Below are 19,853 nucleotides of genomic sequence, written 5' to 3'. Positions count from 1 at the left end.
ATAACATTTTCAAAAGTGCTATTAAAGACAGTGAGTTGTTTATCAATTCAGGAAAAAAAAAATCAGAGGCGAAAATGTAGAGAAAAAGTATTTTTCAGAATACAGAATGTCAGTTTCTTCTAGAAATATATATACACAGTATTGAATAGGTCCCCTGCCAATGTGGGACCTAAGACTTTTTTTACTCTGTGACATTCCATTTGCCATTCTTGGCTGTACGGAATAAAAGCCCTTTGACGATGGCGGCCTCCAATATCATAATCCGTATGGGTGCGGCCATGCCGTCCTCCCGACGAAGTTTCTGAAGTTGAATGAACCGCGGGGTAAAAGTACGCCGTTTTACGCCATTATGACTGTTGGCGGAGCGTAGCTTCAAAAGTGTTAGTGGGCATGCGCGCGGTTCAGTGCGCCCGCAGGAATCCCAACGGGAATGTAACCCAAACCGGAAGTGGCCTAGAGAGGCCATTTCGCTTCTGTTGTTAAATGGATCTAAGCCTGTGCGGCTTACGGAATGCTGAAGTGATTGGGAATATTAGCAGTGGGGGTTCTGTAGAGTCAGGGAGGGGAAGCCGGCTTTGGGTGAGTGATGAGGGGCTTGTTGCGGGGGGGGCGGTGCGTGATAAAGGGATTTCTCGGCTGAAGACCGGGCTGTGAGGTAAGTGACAGGCCTGTTTTGGCTGAGCGATTGGGGGGGGGGGGTTTCTGGGGTGGGTGAGGGGTGCTGTGGGGTAAGTGGCTTTTGCTAATTTTAGTTGGATAATTAGCTGGCTAATTTTCCCTCTTGCTTATTTTCTGCTTGTAATAAGTATTTTTGTGACTTAAATTACAAGTGTACTGTAATACCGGATTTTATATTGGTCCACGAAACTTGCTAACTTGAGGACAGCGAACGTGCGTCTTAAGAGCGCCGTTGCAGATGGTGCTGGAGGACGTTCAGGGAAGGGATTCACTCTCCGTGGGACTCGAGAAGTCAGTGATTGATTGGCAGCCAAGAGCTTCAGAGGTTGGAGGCCTTTGAGGATCACATTGTAACACTCTCAGGGGACCAGTGATGGGCGACCTATAGTAATCAGTAGAGTGGGGTTGCCAGTAGTAGCCTATGGCAGCCAGTTGACTGGAGGCATAGGGGGTTAATGATGGGGATTTGTGAGGGTGACTGCATTGCTTTCTAGGCAGTGAGTGTTGGGGTCCTTCAGGGATTGGTGGGTGGGGCAGTGTTGGCCTCTTCTTGGGTCCCTTGGACATGGTAAGGATCGGTAATTGACAGTTGAGCAGATCGACGATGGTCTCCTATTGGAGCATTTCATTTGGACCCCTATGTTGGAGATTATTTGTCGTTTTATGGAAACCAGAAAATTGTACTCGCTGGGAAACATTTCTTGGCTATCAGGGCAGTAATGATTTCAGAAGCCTGGGCCATGTCAGTGACTGGGAGGCATTATGGAACTTTCTGGCAGCCCTGTAGTCCACTCATTGGGGATTTCTGAAAATCAGTGCTGTCAGTGATTGCATTCAGGTGCGGTGGGGGCAACTTATTGTGGACAGGCAAGAAATGGTAACTGGAGGCCCTGATGCATGTCTGCAAATGTTCTGCATCAAGGTGGGGATTGGGACAGTGATTTTAAGTTTTAGCTCTAGTCAGAGCTGTGTGGTGTGTTATGGATGGGGACTGTGTGGTGTGTTATGGATGGGGACTGAAAAGTCCAGAAGCTCAGAATAGGTACACCAGACAAAGCTACCTCCCAGCCTGAGCTCTATGAAGGCAACAGGAAGAGGAAATGGTGTTTCCGGAAGCTGGCCATGTAAGGGTGCATGAGATAGTGGGGACAGTGTACAGTTTAGAACAAGGCAGATGTGGGCTGATTCCGTTTTTCCATTTACAGACTGAGTAATCTTCAGGCAAATTATGTAACAGCCTCATTATCCTCATCCCCAAAATGGGTGTAATAATGCCCATGATATTTAGCTGACAATTAAATTGACAAATTTCTCTTTTTTATTCATATTTATCACTTGCCAGGCAGGCACTGAGGACTTGACAAGCTTCACCTTGCTTGAGTTTCCCAACACTTGTGATAAATACCTGCATTTTCATTTTGGAAACTATAACTAAAGTAATATTTTCACATTCTCTCAGTGAAAAGTTGGCAAAGCTGCAATGAATTCATCATTTAGTCCAGACTCAGTCTTTATTTTTAACCCTGACTAATAACTAGAGTTGGGCTTTCTGAACTTTGCCTACTCCAGGGTCTGACACAGTGACTTCACCTCAGTGCCCTCAGGAAATATTTGTGGAGTGAATGTTGAATGAGTGACCATGTACTCATTGCTTTTCCGAGGCTTCTGCAGAATCCCTGGGTCAGACCACCTCATTGAGGCTGCAGGATCTCTCTTCATAGCCCAGCACGCCTCTCCACAGTGTCCCTGGTTGGAGAATCCAAACACGTATCCAGCTTCTGGCCCCTGGGAAAAGTGGAGTTGTCAGCAAGAGAGACTGAGAGTAGAAGTCCAGAGCGGAGATGCCTGCTGATGTGAATTTATCCCAGAAGCCTCAGGTCCTGGGTCCAGAGGAGCAGGATGGATCTTGCGAGGTAAGCAGGGGCAGCCCTGGGGACAGTTCTCCAGAATGTGAGGGCAGACACAGGATGCAGCAGGCTCTGGGCTCCCTGCTTCTGAGTCAGTCTTGAACCTCCTGTCAAGCGAAGACCACAATGGCTGATGTTTCCACATTCATAGGCTATCTGTGTTCTAGAGGAAACCATGAATTGGCTAATAAAAGAGGATAGTAGAGAGTTGGCCTTGGGTCAAGAAAGAAGAAACTGTAGTCCCTGGTCTGATCAGAAACCCCAGTCATAGGACCGAAAAGCTGATGCTTTCCCTCTAAGCACTTGTTCCGCTCCTTCATCCACCGTTGGGTCTTTGAAGAATTTCAAGTGGTCCCCACCCAAATTCCTTGCTTGGTCCATGGGGATTGGCCCATTTTTCCTCTGTTCTCATAAGGTGCAGAACAATCTTCCTTTGTAGTTTAAACAGTCACAGGGAGGTAGAGCGAGAACAGGCTTTTAAGGACCATGTTGTTTTTCCAGTTTAAAAAGGTGAATAAAAAATGCTGGAAAATAGTGTCTCGAGATTGCCCACAGATAGAAATAGTCAGGATTTAGTAACAAGAAATCAGAATTCTTGGTATAGTCAAGATTTTCTGAAATCCTAAATTATTCTGTGTATCTCTTGATGCTTTATTTACAAGTCTTTAAATAGCATATGACTATAGTAGTAAACAGTGCACCATTGTTCTGTGATAGGTTTCTACCCAAATTTACAGAGATGTTGTTTTTTAAAAAAGTATAATAAATATGTGTGTTATTATCCTGAACCAGTGTATCGTGAGAAGATTATATATTTCAGTAACCTGTTAAAATCATCTCAACCTGCTAGAAACATTTGATAATAGAAAGTATTAAAAAAAGGGAACATTAACACAAAATAAATTGCACATATAAATCATTTTCAAAATTGTAAATACCCCAAATATTTAAAAGTCATTCTTAAAAGAAAAATTGAAACATGCAAGTTTAGGTGGGGTACAGTGGCTCAGGCCTGTAATCCCAGCACTTTGGGAGGCCAAGGCGAGCAGATCACTTGAGCCCAGGAGTTGGAGACCAGCCTGGGCAACATGGTGAGACTCTACAAAAATACAAAAATTAGCCAGGTGTGGTGGCATGCACCTGTAGTCCCAGCTACTCAGAAAGCTGATGTGGGAGGATCACCTGAGCTTGGGGAGGTCCAGGTTGCAGTGAGCTGCAATCATGACACTACACTCCAGCCCGGACAGCAGAGTGAGACCCTGTCTCAAAACAAAACAAAAAAAACCCGTTTAAAACGAAATTGTCTAAGTCTTTGTGACAGCAGTGCAAATGCACAAACATTTCTCTCATTTGCATTGATGTTGGTCAACCTGTATGTTCAGAACCTCTTCAAGTTTAGTGTTTTAGGACACATGTTCAATATAAGCTTTTTTCCTTTTTTAACAATGAATTTTTTTTCCTGCTTGACCTGATTTCTAGTTTGTCATTTAAATCAATATTGCTGTCGCTAATTCAGATTTTCCATCAGTGTCTGAATTCATGTCAGAATATATCCCAGTACCATTCATGCTGTCTTCTCTTTGTGGTGTGTATTTCCCTCTGCTCTGGACAGTACTATTTTTATGTTGTTGTTTTTATCTTTTCTAATTTGATGGAAATAAAGATATTATGGTATTTTAATTTGCATTACTTTGTTTACAAACAGCATTTTTTTCATAATTTTATTGGTCAGTTGTCTTTAGTGAGTTACTTTTTCTCACCTTTTGATTTATATTTTGGTTTGGATTTTTGGAGAGTTCTCTTTTTTTTTTTTTTTGAGACGGAATCTTGCTCTGAAGCCCAGGCTGGAGTGCAGTGGCGCAATCTCTGCTCACTGCAGGCTCCACCTCCTGGGTTAATGCCATTCTCCTGCCTCAGCCTCCCGAGTAGCTGGGACTACAGGTGCCCACCACCACCCCCGGCTAATTTTTTTGTATTTTTAATAGAGACGAGGTTTCCTCGTGTTAGCCAAGATGGTCTTGATCTCCTGACCTTGTGATCTGCCCGCCTCAGCATTCCAAGGGAGTTCTTACATAGTAATAACCTAGGGTCCTTTTTGCATATGTTTGTAAATACTTTTTGTTACTTTTTCCTTTGAAAGTAGGTTTTAGTTTTATTTGAACATAGAAAAGAGGATCAGATGGTTTTGTGAAGCCTGTAATCTTTTAAAAGAGCTGTCACTTGCTGTATTTTTACCCAAGTTCCAGCTCCTCCCAGGCAATCACATTTTACATTTTTAGCTAATTATTTCAGCATTTACCTCCTAATCTTTTAGTGACATGCCTATATTGCTGCCTCTTGGATTGTTAATTAACATGTTAATTAATTAACATGTCATTAAAAGGTTTGCTTTTACCCACTTCCTCATACTTTCACCCCCAACACCTGCTTTCCTTGCCCATCCTCCTCTAAGAACTGGTTCAGATTCTGATCAGGTCAATATTCCTTGTTTTTTATTATGACTGTGTCAATCTATATTCAGAGCTGCCTGTATAGACTGTGATAACTCGTTGCCTGCATAACTTAAGGTTTTTCCCTGGAGCACACAATTTTATGGATTATTTACTTGCCTATACACATATTAATGTATTATACAATTTTCTCCAAGTGTGTACACACTCTCTTGATAAATTGAATTTGTTACTAGGTAATGGCAGCAGACACTCGCTATTTCAGGGACAGTTTTGTGTGTGTGTGTGTGTGTGTATGTTTTTTTGAGACAGAGTTTCGCTCTTGTCTCCCAGGCTGGAGTGCAATGGCGTGATCTCAGCTCACTGCAACCTCCACCTCCCGGGTTCAAGCGATTCTCCTGCCTCACTCTCCCGAGTAGCTGTTACATCATATTAGGTGCACTTTAGTATCTGGTTATCTCTCTCCTTGTGATAAAATTGATGATTGGGTTCAGATATTGTCAGCCCACTCCTCCATTATAAAGACCCCATCAGTCTTTCATATGGTTTTAGCAGTCATTGGTGATCAGTAAAAGTGATATTTTTGTTTTGTCCTTCAGGCTGCATTTATCATCTGTGGTACTTCTGTAATGAAGATCTTTCCATCATCAGTCCTTTCATGAACCTAATATTGGTTCTTATGGGAAAGATCATCTTGTTGAAATATTATATGATCATATATCTTCGCTGCACTTAAAATCCTGAAATGGCAATCCATTCATTAAAATAAATAATCCGTACCCATTATATATTCAGACAACAGCCCAGTTCCTTGGAGCTTGGATGGTAACCACTTTCCAAACATGACATAGTCGCCTCTTACCTTACACAGAGGTGTCTGCTTCTCCCTGAATTCACAGTATTTTCCTACCTCTCTACTTTTATTCATGCTCTTTTCTGGAAAATGATTTCCTTCGCACATCCTGCATCAAAGTTCTTACTTCCAGTGTAAGCTGCGCCAACTCTAAGTAGCATTACCTTCTACTGCTAGGTAGAATTTGCCTTTCCCTAATTTGCCCCTCCCCAACGGTGTCCTCTCATATATTTCTACCATGTTCCCTTTTTAACCCCATAGTTGAGCTTTTGTATTCACATGTCTTCCAAGTCTCTGAATTACTGCAAGAGTAGAAGCTTATGTAATTCTATGTTGAGCACCAGGACCCAGCTTAAGTACAGCTTCACATGTAGTTGCTTCATCAACATCATGCTGGTTGTTCCTAAATTAGCTAGAGGACTTAGAGGGAACCCATTTCTGGCCTCATTTTTGAAAAAAAAAAAAAAAAGGAATCAATGTAGGTGTACAGTGGATGGAGGATATTTCTCTAATTTTTTTAACTCCCTAAAAATGTGAAATAGGTGTTTGGTGGGAAGCCTCTGTGATGGATCATGGTGAAAATCATTAAAAGCATGTTCCTCCTATGTGTGCCATCCCCACTCACCAATGATGACCTAATTCACAGTGAGCTGGGGTACACTGTTACAGGCATCACTGTCGTTTGAGGACGTGACCGTGGACTTCAGCAGGGAGGAGTGGCAGCAACTGGACCCTGCCCAGAGACGCCTGTACCAGGACGTGACGTTGGAGCTCTATAGCCACCTCTTCTCAGTGGGTGAGCACAACTGACCTGGGAATCTTGGCTGGATCCTGTTGAGGAGATTTCCATCCTCCTCGTTGCAGGACGCAGTGGGATATCAAAGTATGTCATGACTCTTTCCTTGGTTTGCCCTGGATTGTTTGTTTCTTTTGGGCATCTTTTAGTATTACTTTGTGCCCATGTTGACTTTTCTAATGAGCCAGTGTAAAGCTTCACTGAATGGCCTCTAAAACTGAAGAAGCTACACCCAAATCCAGTATCCTTTCTAATTAACAGGGTATCACATTCCCAACCTAGACGTCATCTTCAGAATGCTAAAAGAAAAGGAACCATGTGTGGAGGAGGCTGAACTCTCACATCAGAGGTATCAAGGTGAGTAAGTTGTACCCAGGCAAATGTAGATATCTTTGCAGGGAACTACTACCAGTCTACCATACTACTCCATTCCCTCCATTCCCCCAGTGATGGCCCATAGGTTGCCTCCTACTCCCAGTTTCTACATCAAACACTGTAAATATTCTATAAATTCTGAATGTCCTATAGGGGCTGCCTTAAGAATTTCCCAGTGGTGAATACCCAGGAATGGGATTGCCTGGTCCTGGAGATAAGTATACTTGACTAAGTCAACCATATTGCTCTTCTGATGGGCTGATGGGCTGCACCAGTTCACGCTCCCATGTGCAGTGCACAAGGATTTGCATTTGCACATCTTGCTTGCTAACACTTGGCATTAACAAAATTGGTGAATTTATAGCCCTACTGATGGGTGAAAGGGCTGTTTTATTGGTTTTTGTTTTTGGTTTTGGTTTTTTTGAGACAGAGTCTCGCTCTGTCACCTAGGCTGGAGTGCAGTGGCGTGATCTTGGCTCACTGCAACCTCTGCCTCCTGGGTTCAAGCGATTCTCCTGCCTCAGCCTCCTGAGTAGCTGGGATTACAGGGGTCCGCCACCACACTCAGCTAATTTTTTGTATTTTTAGTAGAGACAGGGTTTCACCGTGTTAGTCAGGATGGTCTCGATCTCCTGACCTCATGATCCGCCTCCCAAAGTGCTGGAATTACAGGCGTGAGCCACCACGCCCAGCCTGTTTCATTGTTGAAGTGTTCTTTTTCTAATAACTGAATGAGAGCCTCTCATCTTATCTGTTATCTGATTGGCGTTTTCATTTGTTCATTGCATTTTCTTATCATTTATCTATTTGTGTCCATGGAGTTTTCTGCCTTTTTTTTTTTTTTCCTATTTTTTTGCCCCTAATTTTATTGATTTTCCATCAGAAAATCAATATTGGTCTTCTTTTCCTCCCAATTGTGACACCTCTAGCTTGCAGCCCTGTTCTTCCATATGGGCCCCTCCCCTCCCCTCCCCTCGACAGAGTTTCACTCTTGTTGCCCAGGCTGGAGTGCAATGGCACAGTCTTGGCTCACCGCAACCTCCACCTCCCGGGTTTGAGTGATTCTCCTGCCTCAGCTTGCTGAGTAGCTGGGATTACAGGCATGCACCACTATGCCTGACTAATTTTGTATTTCTAGTAGAGACGAGGTTTCTGCTTATTGGTCAGGCTGGTCTCGAACTCCCGACCTCAGGTGTTCCACCTGCCTTGGCCTCCCGAAGTGCTGGGATTCCAGGCGTGAGCCACCGTGCCTGGCTATGGGCATCTTTTCATACAGGAATTGACTTAAAGGACCTATCCATTCTGAACTCTCAGTCCTCATATTTTTATTCTAATGATTTCTATGTCAGTACCTCTAGTCTCTGTGCTTAAACTGTGTTCTGCTACTTATTTAGCTCCATGGAGGACAGTTCCCATGAGATGACTCACTTTCTTAATTTTGGGAGATCAGAAATTGGAATCATCATCATCCAAGTAAGAAATTCTTACCTGACAAATTTTGTCAGATTTTTCTGTGTTTCTGGGCTCAGAAACACAGTCCTCTAATTTATTATTTTGGAATTCTTACCAGTTTTTTTTTTCTTTTTATTAAGAAGAAGGTGACCCTTTTTCTTAAGCCCAGTGGTATTACAACAAACTAGATCCCCATTTTCTCATATTTAGACAATGGTGTTCCTAATGATTTCAGTTTTTTGAGTTCAGTCAAGATACTGACAGATTTTATTACCCCCAAACATGGCTATTTTCTTTTTTCCTCAGTAGATATGATAAAAACATGCAGTTATTTCCTACTGTGTAGGATTAACAAACTCTTTTCAGTGACATTGTCCTCATGGCCACGTATTTCCAATGTAAAAATATACCTGAAGAGTTTTCATCACTCATGCTCTGCTCCATTGTTTTTGTATGTTGTTTAATGTTATCTCCATAGACTGTATCACTTTGCATACAGTCTGCTGATTACTTTGTACTTTCTTTACTTAATCTTCATTATGTCAGTGTTCCGCATGAGGAAACCATTGTATTTAAGATACAGGATTAGGATTTTTGTATTTAGGATACAGAAATTATTGATTTTCTGAAAATGGTCAGGAAAGAATATTTCACACTATTTTAAAAGGATGCTTTAAATATTTGCTGAGATAAATTCAAAAGAACAGATTGTGTTTGGATGGAGAAGACAATGGCATTAAATGTTAAAAGCATTAGCCTTTGTGCATCAATCATGTCTATTTCATGAAAGGTTACTCAAAAAGTAAGTGTATCAACACGGGAAACATGGATAGTAAATGCTTGTGAAGTTCAGAAAAAGTGTTGTCAGCCTAGAGGTGGAGTGGCATTGGGAATTAATTTTAAGGACACAGTGCCTGTAACTGGTCCACAAAGCCATTTTGAATTGAAACAAAGAAGCAGATGAAGCAGGCTAAATGGGAACAGAGGACATGAGAGTGTGCTTGGATTTGAGAATAAATTGGACTTCTTTTTTGCAATCAGCATTGTTAGGCTGCATTGGAGAGTTGTGGAAGAGCTTTTCAGTACAGTTCTGATAGTTTACATTGAACATTTTGGGCAGTAATTTAAGTGTTACAGGTTCAGCAAGATTTTTATGACCTGAATAAAGTGAGAAGTTAAAAATGTTTCAAATCTCTGCCTGGGAACACAGAGGAAGATTGCCAGAATAAATGACCACCCGTATATGGGTAAAATTGCTATTTAAGAGTAAAAAATGAAATAGAAAACAAATAACCTGTTTTAATAAGTGGGAAAAGGAGGTGAATAGACATTTCTTCAAAGATGATATACAAGTGGCCAATAACAGGAAAAAATGCTCAACCTCACTAATTATGTGGGAAATGCAAATGAAAACCACTGTGTGATATCCCTTTACATCCATTAGAATGGCTACTAGTAAAAAAACAGAATAACAAGTGTTGGCAAGGATATAGAGAAACTGGAATCTTGTGTATTGCTAGTGGGAATGTAACACGGTGTAGTCCTATGGAAAACAGGATGGTGATTTCTCAAAAATTAAACATAAAATTACTATATGATCCAGCAACTCCACTTCTGGGTAGATACCCAAAAGAATTGAAAGCAAGAACCCAAACAGCTGTTTGTACGCTCTTGTTCATCACAGCACTGTTCACAATATCCAAAAAGTGAAATTGTCCATTGGCCAATGAATTGGTAAACAAAATGTGGTCCATACATACGATGAAATATTATTCAACCTTAAACAGGAAGAGGAATTATGAAACATGTTGCAGTGTGGATGAATCTTATCATGATGCTAAGTGAAATAAGCGAGACACAAAAAATCCAAATGTATCATTCTACCTATATGAGGTACCTTGAGTACTCAATTCACAGAGACAGAATAAGATTGTGGCTGCCAGAGCATGAGGGACAGGGGGAAAAGGGAGATTGTTTAATGGGTACAGCATTTCAGTTTTGCAAGATGTAAAAGTTTTGGAGATCCATTGCACAACACGGTGAATACAGGTAGCGCTACTGAACTGTACAATACAAAATGGGTAAGATGGTAAGTTTAATATTATGTGCTTCTGCTACAATAAGAAAAAGTTAACAATAAAGATTAAGTGTCCTTTTTTAAAAAAAAAAGAATGAAAGATGATTGAGTTTTTTTTGATAGGACAAGAGTCTGGGATACAGTTTAAGTGACTGAAAGCAAAAAGAAACTGCATGTGATGGTCATATTCAGTATTACAATCTGGTAGAAAAAGTAATAGTAAAATTTAGTAACTATTATTTTTATTGAGAACCTGCTGTATTTTGTGCACTATACTAGTAAAGTGCACAAGATGATCAGGGACTCTTATTCTTGGCAAAAAACAAAACAAAAAACTAAACTAAAAAAAGGCGTATTTGATAGCATAAAGCCAAAAATTCTAACAGAGAAGAATTAATTTCAATGGAACAAGGGTGAAACAAATTCTGGGGAACAGCTTGCTTACCCAGTCTTTTAGAATATCTTTCTGGGGATATGGGTATATTCCTAAGTTCAAGAAGAAAAAAAAATTGTAGCTTCATGGAGAGTTGGGGCATAGTCATTTTTTCACTGGTTGGCCATGTCAAGATAGGTGAAGCTTTAATAGTTTTCAGAAGGATGTACAGGGCCGATGTACTTGGCATTGTTTCTAAACAAGTAACATAAAGCAAGCAGATTGGTGAGGATTCATCTCTGAAAGTTAACGAAGACCTACACACTGAGTCCCCTCCTTCAAGCCTTGGCTGTCCACAGATGTTGCCCTACAACGCTCTTGTCTGTTTTATCCCCTACTTATCCTACTAGATCTGGGTGTCCAGACCACTTGCATAAGTGGCCTCAGGTTGTTGAAATCTAATCCCCACAGACTAGCAAAGTGATCTTGGCCAATTACATAACCATTATATGCTTCCTTTTCTTTGTAAAACAGGAACAGCATCATGGCTGCCTCCCGAGGTTATTATGCAGATTAAATGAGTACATAGGCCATTGCCTGGCACCTGCTAAGTGCTATGTAGATAAATGCTCATCATATAATAAGGGCTCTGTGTTTCTGCTCATTGTCCGCATCATTAGCATCATTATTACATGACTCAGCAATTTCCTTGTATTCATTGTCAATCAGCTTCATACAGTTTCTCCTCTTTCCTGTTCATTGTGTCTATTTCATCTTCTCTTTCTCCTTTTAGAAGGGGAGTTTGGGCTTGAAATCCCACAAAAGGAGATTTCTAAGAAAGCTTCATTTCAAAAGGATATGGTAGGTGAGTTCACAAGAGATGGTTCATGGTGTTCCATTTTAGAAGAACTGAGGCTGGATACAGACCGTACAAAGAAAGATAAGCAAAATCAAACTCAGCCCATGAGTCACAGTGCTTTCTTCAACAAGCAAACATTGAACACAGAAAGCAATTGTGAATATAAGGACCCTGGGAAGATGATTCACACGAGGCCCCACCTTGCTTCTTCACAGGAACAACCTCAGAAATGTTGCTTATTTACAAAAAGTTTGAAGCTGAACCTAGAAGTGAGTGGTCAGAATGAAAACAATGACACAAAACCGCTTGACGACGTTGTTGGGTCTGGTCAGCTATTCAGCCGTAGCTCTTCCCACGCTTGCAGCAAGAATATCCACACAGGAGAGACATTCTGCAAAGGTAATCAGTGTAGAAAAGTCTGTGGCCATAAACAGTCACTCACGCAACATCAAATTCATACTCGGAAGAAACCAGATGGATGTTCTGAATGTGGGAGGGACTTCACCCCAAAATCACACCTCTTTGCCCAGCAGAGAATTCATAGTGTAGGAAACCTCCATGAATGTGGCAGATGTGGAAAAGCCTTCACGCCACAACTGAAACTCAGTGTATATCTGACAGATCATACAGGTGATATACCCTATATATGCAAGGAATGTGGGAAGGTCTTTATTCAGAGATCAGAATTGGTTACACACCAGAAAACACACACTAGAAAGAAGCCCTATGAATGCCATGACTGTGGAAAAGCCTTTTTCCAGATGTTATCTCTCTTCAGACATCAGAGAACTCACAGTAGAGAAAAACTCTATGAATGCAGTGAATGTGGCAAAGGCTTCTCCCAAAACTCAACCCTCATTATACATCAGAAAATTCATACTGGTGAGAGACAGTATGCATGCAGCGAATGTGGGAAAGCCTTTACCCAGAAGTCAACACTCAGCTTGCACCAGAGAATCCACTCAGGGCAGAAGTCCTATGTGTGTATCGAATGCGGGCAGGCCTTCATCCAGAAGGCACACCTGATTGTCCATCAAAGAAGCCACACGGGAGAAAAACCTTATCAGTGCCACAACTGTGGGAAATCCTTCATTTCCAAGTCACAGCTTGATATACATCATCGAATTCATACAGGGGAGAAACCTTATGAATGCAGTGACTGTGGAAAAACCTTCACCCAAAAGTCACACCTGAATATACACCAGAAAATTCATACTGGAGAAAGACACCATGTATGTGGTGAATGTGGGAAAGCCTTCAACCAGAAGTCAATACTCAGCATGCATCAGAGAATCCACACCGGAGAGAAGCCTTACAAATGCAGTGAATGTGGGAAAGCCTTCACTTCGAAGTCTCAATTCAGAGAGCATCAGCGAATTCACACGGGTGAGAAACCCTATGTGTGCACTGAATGTGGGAAGGCCTTCAACGGCAGGTCGAATTTCCATAAACATCAGGTAACACACACTAGAGAGAGGCCTTTTGTCTGCTCCAAATGTGGGAAGGCTTTTGTCCAGAAATCAGAGTTGATTACCCATCAAAGAACTCACATGGGAGAGAAACCTTATGAATGCCTCGACTGTGGGAAATCGTTCAGTAAGAAACCACAACTCAAGGTGCATCAGCGAATTCACACGGGAGAAAGACCTTATGTGTGTTCTGAATGTGGAAAGGCCTTCAACAACAGGTCAAACTTCAATAAACACCAAACAACTCATACCAGAGACAAATCTTACAAATGCAGTTATTCTGTGAAAGGCTTTACCAAGCAATGAAATCCTAGTGCATCAGCATATTCATAAATGAAATATACTCCCTGAGTTTCTTGAAGAAGAGAAAATCTCAGAATCAGGTCTAATTGTATGTTATTGAATTCATGCTTCAATAAACTCTAGGGATGCACTGCATGAAGGGGGCCGGTCCCTCCACACCTGTGGGTATTTCTCATCAGATGGGACGAGAGACTGAGAAAAGAAATAAGACACAGAGACAAAGTATAGAGAAAGAAAGATGGGCCCAGGGGACCGGCGCTCAGCATACGGAGGACCCGCGCCGGCACTGGTCTCTGAGTTCCCTCAGTATTTATTGATCACTATCTCTACCATCTCAGAGATGGGGATGTGGCAGAACTATAGGGTAATGGTGGGGAGAGGGTCAGCAGGAAAACATGTGAGCAAAGATCTCTGTGTTATAAATACATTTAAGGAAAGGTGCTATGCCTTGATGTGCACGTAGGCCAGATTTATATTTGACTTGACACAAACATCTCAGTGCATTGAAGAGCAGTATTGCCGCCAGGGTGTCTCACCTCCAGCCATAAGGCAGTTTTCTCCTATCTCAGTAAACAGAACGTATGATCAGGTTTTACACCAAGACATTCCATTCCCAGGGACAAGCAGGAGACAGATGCCTTCCTCTTTTACTAATTCTCCTCAGCACAGACCCTTTACGGGTGTCATGCTGGGGGACGGGCAGGTCCTTCCCTTCCCACGAGGCCATATCTCAGGCTATCACATGGGGAGAAACCTTGGACAATACCTGACTTTCCTGGGCAGAGGTCCCTGCTGCCTTCCACAGTGCATTGTGTCCCTGGGTACTCGAGGTTAGAGAATGGCGATGAGTTTTACCAAGCATACTGCCTTCAAACACACTTTTAACAAAGCTCATCCTGCACAGCCCTAAATCCATTAAACCTTGAGTCAACACAGCACATGTCTCTGCAAGCACAGGGTTGGGGCTAGGATTACAGATTAACAGCATCTCAAGGCAGAAGAATTTCTCTTAGTACAGAACAAAATGGAGTTTCTTATGTCTACTTCTTTCTACATAGACACAGTAACAGTCTGATCTCTCTTTTTTTTCCCCACACTGCATGTGTGAACACATGGCAAAGTCATGCTTTATTTTATGTGAGGGCAATTACTGAGAAAAGAGTAAGCAGAAATGCCCTTCTCTTAGTACTGCCCTCATTAAGGATTATATACTTTCACCCTGGGAAGAAACCCTGACTAATGCATTGAGAAAAGCCTTTCTGTAAAGAATGCTACAAGACAGGTTGTTACCCGATTATTTATAGTAAAGTTTGTGGGAAATTATATCAATGATAACCCTGTTTGTTTTGGGATATATTTCTAAAGTGCCAATACAGTAATGATAGGACAATATTATGTGTATGTGTGTGTGCCTTATGTATATAAGCATATATATTATATGCAGGTTTAATATCCCTTCCCCAAAGTGCCTGGGATCAGAAGCATTTTGGATTTCAGATACTTAACAGATTTTGGAATATTTGCATTATATTTATTGGTTGAGCATCCCTAATCTGAAAATCCAAGGTGAAATGCGCCAGTTAGCATTTCCTTTGAGCGTCATGTTAGAGTTAAGAAAGTTTCAGATTTTGTGTTTTCAGACTAGGGATACCCAACCTGTATGTATATATATTTAGGTATCTATGTATGTATATATATGCATATGCAGACATATGTATATGGTCTGGTCGGCATATGTGTATGTATGCGTACGTAGGTATGTATGCCCTCAATGCAAAGGGTTTGCAGCAGAATTCACTGCACAGCATTAGGTGTAGGTAGATTACAGTTATTTTTTAAGATAATCTAATTTAATTGTTTTTATAAAAATTATTCCCTGTTGAATATGTCATGAGGTTGTATCAACAATGATTAACTCCTTTATTATACATACACATGAATGTACATTTTTAGTAAATGCATAAATGAGATTCTATAATGTTTACTGATCTTTATATTATAGCTTTTCTCTTCTTTCAGGATTAGCTCAGCTTGCCCCTCCCTTTCCAGCTCCACCATCTATAGTGAGCCTCTCCATAATCAATGCCAACCATTAGTCTGGTTCAAGTCTCTGCATAGATAATCAGTGCCAACCATTAGTCTCGTTCATATTTTTACACAGGCCCCTAAACATACACACCAGGAGTCAACAAACTGTGGCCATTGGCCAAATACGGCCTCCCAGCTGTTTTTTTAAAATAAAGTTTTATTGGAACACAGCCATGTTCATTTGGACATGTATTGTCTGGGCTTCTTTCATGCTCCACTGGCAGAGTTGAGTAGTTTTGGCGGAGATCAAATGGCCCCCAAGCTGGAAACTGAAAATATTTACTCTCTGGCTCTTTACAGAAAATGTTTGCCAACACATGACACACACACAAACACACACACATTACTGTGCTCATAATCATATACCTGTGTAAGGACCCTTTCCTTGATTTATAAAACTCAGATCTCTTACGTGTGTGGATGGTATTTTTTTCATTCTACAATCCATGATGGGTTGCACACACATGTATTCTATGAGGTTGACCTGTCATAATTTATTGAGCCACTCCCACAGTTTTGATTACTTATTTCCCCCCCACACACGTTTTTTGCTAAAAAAGGGAGAGGGGACTGTTATAAATACTTCTGAGACGCAGACCAGCATAATCTTTTAAGTGCACAGGCCCAGGAGCCAGGTTCCTGCATTTGATTCCTGGCTCCACTCTCTACCCTCTGCATCTGCTGAGCAAGTTATTTGGTATCATCTATTCTGGTTTTCTCATCTACAAAAGGGAGATTATGATAGTACCCTATCCCCATGCATTTGGTGTGAGAAGTGGGTATGTGTTAAACCGTTGGAACTGCATGGACAGACCAAGTATCCCTGAGCCTGCCTGGCTCCCTTGTGCTGGGTGTGGGACTGTGGTGGGAGATTTCAGTCAGCTGGAAGTCTTTTCCAGAAGGGTGTTAGAGATGGGCACCCATGGCTTTAGTCTCCATACTCATACATACAGAGCATGGCCTCCCTCTGTCCTTAAGAGTTTCTGACCCCTCCCCTCACAACCTCTCTGAATAGTCAATAATATTTACCTTCTGATCAGGGCTGTAACATGGGTGGCCTCCCTGGAAGTTGTTACAACTGGTCCTTAATAGACACCTTTACCCCTTTGGATAGCACACAATCTAATTCTGGGTATAACCTGTTTGCTACTCCCTCTCTTCCCCCTGAAATGAGCTTAAGTTCCTATTCTTCTTGGTGCATAATGGGTGCACTCCAGGAAGACTTCCTGGAGGCAGTGGCCTTCTTAAACCAGAACCCGTTTATAACCCATGTATATAACAGCAGCCTGTGCACAGCTGCCCCTGGTCTATTCAGGCAGGGGTGCTATCTAGGGAACTCCTCAAAGAACTCCTCACGTGTAACCCGCCTCCTCTCCCGGTCCCGGAGAAGCTGACCCTTCCTGCAATGCCCGCCCCGTCATGTACCTCCTGCCACGCGGCACACGCAGCCCTCCTCGGGACAAGCGCTGTGCAGTGCCTCCTTCTGCGCCGCCTTCGAGGCCGAGGTGCTGCACACGGTGCTTGCAGGCCGCCTGCTGCCGCCCGCCGCGGTGGTGGCCGTGGGCGCCTCGTACGGCAAGGACTCCACAGTGGTGGCGCACGTGCTGCGCGCTGGCGCCGCGCCTGGGCATCTCACTGCAGCTCGTGGCCTTCGACGAGGGCATCGGCGGCTACCGGGAAGCGGCGCTGGCGGCCGTGCGGCGCGCTGGGAGCTGTCGCTCACCGTTGTGGCCTACGAAGACCTCTTCGGGGCTGGACGGTGGACCCCGTAGTCCGCAGCACAACCTACTCCAGCCGCAGCCGCTCCTGCTGTACCTTCTGTCGGGGTGCTGCAGCGCCGGGCGCTGGAGGAAGGGGCGCGCCGCGTGGGAGCCACTCACACACTGACCGTTGAGAACAAGGGCGGCCACAGTTCTGCGTGATAGAGGGAGTGGGGAGCATGCGCAGGCAATGGGCGGTTCCTGAAAGGGGACTGGGGCGCATGCTCCAAAAGTGGGCGAGGAGACCCTGGGAGCGGCTTAGCGGGAGGATCCCAGTAAGGCGCTGAGGAAATACACATGTGCCTATTTGGGGCCAGAGCCTGCTGAAGGCTCATGTGGGTAGTACATGTGCCTCCCTAGGATGGAGTAAGGCAGGTTTTTCAAGCCTCTGGGTCTCTGCCATCATCTTAGTACACACATTGGCAAATAGAGGGGTAGAGGGGCTACCCTGTAGGAGCTAAGGCTGGAGTACTCTGCTATTATTATTATTGTTATTATTTTGAGATAGAGTCTCGCTATGTTGCCCAGGCTGGAGTGCAGTGGTGCAATCTAGGCTCACTGCAACCTAGCCTCCCCCCGGATTCAAGCGATTCTCCTGCCTCAGTCTCCTAAGTAGCTGGGATTACGGGCGCCTGCCACTACGCCTGGGTAATTTTTGTATTTTTAGTAGAGGGAAATGACTTTCTTTGTATCTCCCTTTACAAAGAGAGAGATGTGAAGAGGTGGCTCCCATCATAAGCCATACAGTCTGAAACGCTACGGTGTCTCTTAACTCCTTTTCTTTATAGGTTTCTCTCCGACAACTCTTATTTTTTCCCAATGATTACTTTAATAAGTAATTCTCGTCCATTGACTAAATACCAGATACAAGCTGTGTAGCCTAGAGCAGATTACCTAACCTCCATTTCATCTTTTTTAAAATGGGGATGTTAATAATATCTGGGTCCTTGAGTTGGAAAGTACTTGAGTTATATATAAGGCACTTAGACTAGAGGCTGAAAAACAGTAAACATGATGTAAATGTTTGCTGTTATGACAATGCACAAGAGCACAATACAGTCTGTACTCCTGCCTGATTTTCACGTATGTAATTATAACCTGACAAGTGCTACTACGGAAAATTACACAGAACATGTGAATTTATATCAGGGGATCCTAGTGACGGGGAAAAGGTGGGGATTAAAGAAACCTTTGCTGAGTGAACTGAGACCCGAAGGCTCAGTGAATAACCAGGTGAAGGATGAGTTGGAGTTTGGGGGCGGGGGTGTGTTCTGAGCTGAGGACACAGAGAGGCAAAGGCCTTGAGGAGGGGAAGTATGACCAACTTGAGAAGCCCTAAGGAGAACAGCATTTTAATATACAGAGTCAAGTATAAGATGACAAGATATAGAATAAACATGGTTTCCATTTAAATATTACGGCGACTGGTGTGTTTGTATGCACTTACTTTCTTTCCGGTCTTTCTAAACCTGGTGATCTGTATTCCCAGAGGCACTTGTGTCTACAGCTCTCTCGAGAATCCCCATTAGATGGTCCTTTTTTCTCCTGTGTTGTCTAAAATACAGTTTTAAGTGAGGCTGAAATGGTTTGCAGCTTAAAGCATTTTTACCCGCTATGTGGAAGGAGAGCTGGCGAAGGGCCTGGTGTACAGTAGGTGGATGGCAAATGAGGGCTCCCCCAAGGAACTTGTTTGTGTTCCCTTCAGGTTTTCTGTCCACCTCCAGTCTCCATCTGGCTGCTCCATGGTGCCCGGGAGTCTCCATGGTCCAGTTTCCCCATCAGTGTCTCTTCCCCCTCCCCCTGCCCCTCTCTCTCTTGGGTCCTGGCGGCCCCGCTGTACCCTGGGTTTCTATGTTCCGCGCTCCTCTCCCCGTCTCTCTCCGGGTCCTGGCGGCCCCACTGTGCCCTGGGTCTCCGCTCCCCGTCTCTCTCTGGGTCCTGGTTGCCCACAGCGCCCCAGGAGTCTCCATGGCTCTGTCTCCCCCTCCCTGTCTCTGGATCCTGGCTGTTGCACGTTGTTCGCGGGTCTCCATGGCTCGCTCTCCGCCTCCCCATCTCTCTCTGGGTCCTGGTTGCCCACAGTGCCTTAGGAGTCTCCATGGCTCTCTCTCCCACTCCCTGTCTCTGGATCCTGACTGTCGCACGTTGTTCGGGGGTCTGTCTCCATGGCTTGCTCTCCCTCTCGCCGTCTGTCTCTGGGTCCTGGCGGCCACACTGTGCCCTGGGTCTCCGTGGGTCTCTCCTCCCAGTCTCTCTCTGGGTCCTGGTGGACCCTTGGTTCCCCGGGGGGCTCCCTGGCCAGCAGCGCCCTCCGCGCGCCACCTCACCCGCTCCCGTCTCTCCCCAGCAGGTCACAACGCCGACGACATGGCGGAGACCGTGCTCATGAACTTCCTGCGGGGCGACGCGGGGC

The 19,853-nt window shown here is 43.6% G+C and overlaps 2 protein-coding genes across 2 annotated transcripts in view; both read left to right on the top strand.

The window, feature by feature from the left end:
* Window positions 1–417: 417 nt before the first annotated feature.
* ZNF175 (zinc finger protein 175) lies at window positions 418–13,697 on the top strand. Its single transcript, XM_011965891.1, has 5 exons — window positions 418–655; window positions 2,340–2,591; window positions 6,558–6,684; window positions 6,946–7,041; window positions 11,755–13,697. Exons 2-5 carry the CDS (start codon window positions 2,520–2,522, stop codon window positions 13,593–13,595), a joined length of 2,136 nt encoding a protein of 711 aa, XP_011821281.1. The 5' UTR covers window positions 418–655; window positions 2,340–2,519; the 3' UTR covers window positions 13,596–13,697.
* A 3,367-nt stretch (window positions 13,698–17,064) lies between these two features.
* The window catches only part of CTU1 (cytosolic thiouridylase subunit 1), a 7,492-nt gene continuing 4,703 nt past the window's right edge, over window positions 17,065–19,853 (top strand). Inside the window, 7 exon segments of the mRNA XM_011966047.1 lie at window positions 17,065–17,132; window positions 17,134–17,289; window positions 17,291–17,379; window positions 17,382–17,426; window positions 17,429–17,502; window positions 17,504–17,591; window positions 19,788–19,851. Of these exon segments, the coding sequence (XP_011821437.1) occupies window positions 17,086–17,132; window positions 17,134–17,289; window positions 17,291–17,379; window positions 17,382–17,426; window positions 17,429–17,502; window positions 17,504–17,591; window positions 19,788–19,851 (563 nt within the window). The 5' untranslated portion in view covers window positions 17,065–17,085.

The sequence above is a fragment of the Mandrillus leucophaeus genome, unplaced genomic scaffold (genome assembly GCF_000951045.1).
Source record: "Mandrillus leucophaeus isolate KB7577 unplaced genomic scaffold, Mleu.le_1.0 Scaffold74, whole genome shotgun sequence".
NCBI lineage: Eukaryota > Metazoa > Chordata > Mammalia > Primates > Cercopithecidae > Mandrillus > Mandrillus leucophaeus.
The sequence above is the reverse complement of the archived record's forward strand: the minus strand, read 5'-3'. Positions and strand labels throughout refer to the sequence as shown.

Coding starts and splice junctions, on each gene's coding strand:
- ZNF175 (XM_011965891.1), top strand. CDS start 2,520: ATGCCTGCTGATGTGAATTTATCCCAGAAGCCTCAGGTCCTGGGTCCA. Junction 2,592..6,557: donor AGCAGGATGGATCTTGCGAG/GTAAGCAGGGGC, acceptor ACACTGTTACAG/GCATCACTGTCGTTTGAGGA. Junction 6,685..6,945: donor TAGCCACCTCTTCTCAGTGG/GTGAGCACAACT, acceptor TCTAATTAACAG/GGTATCACATTCCCAACCTA.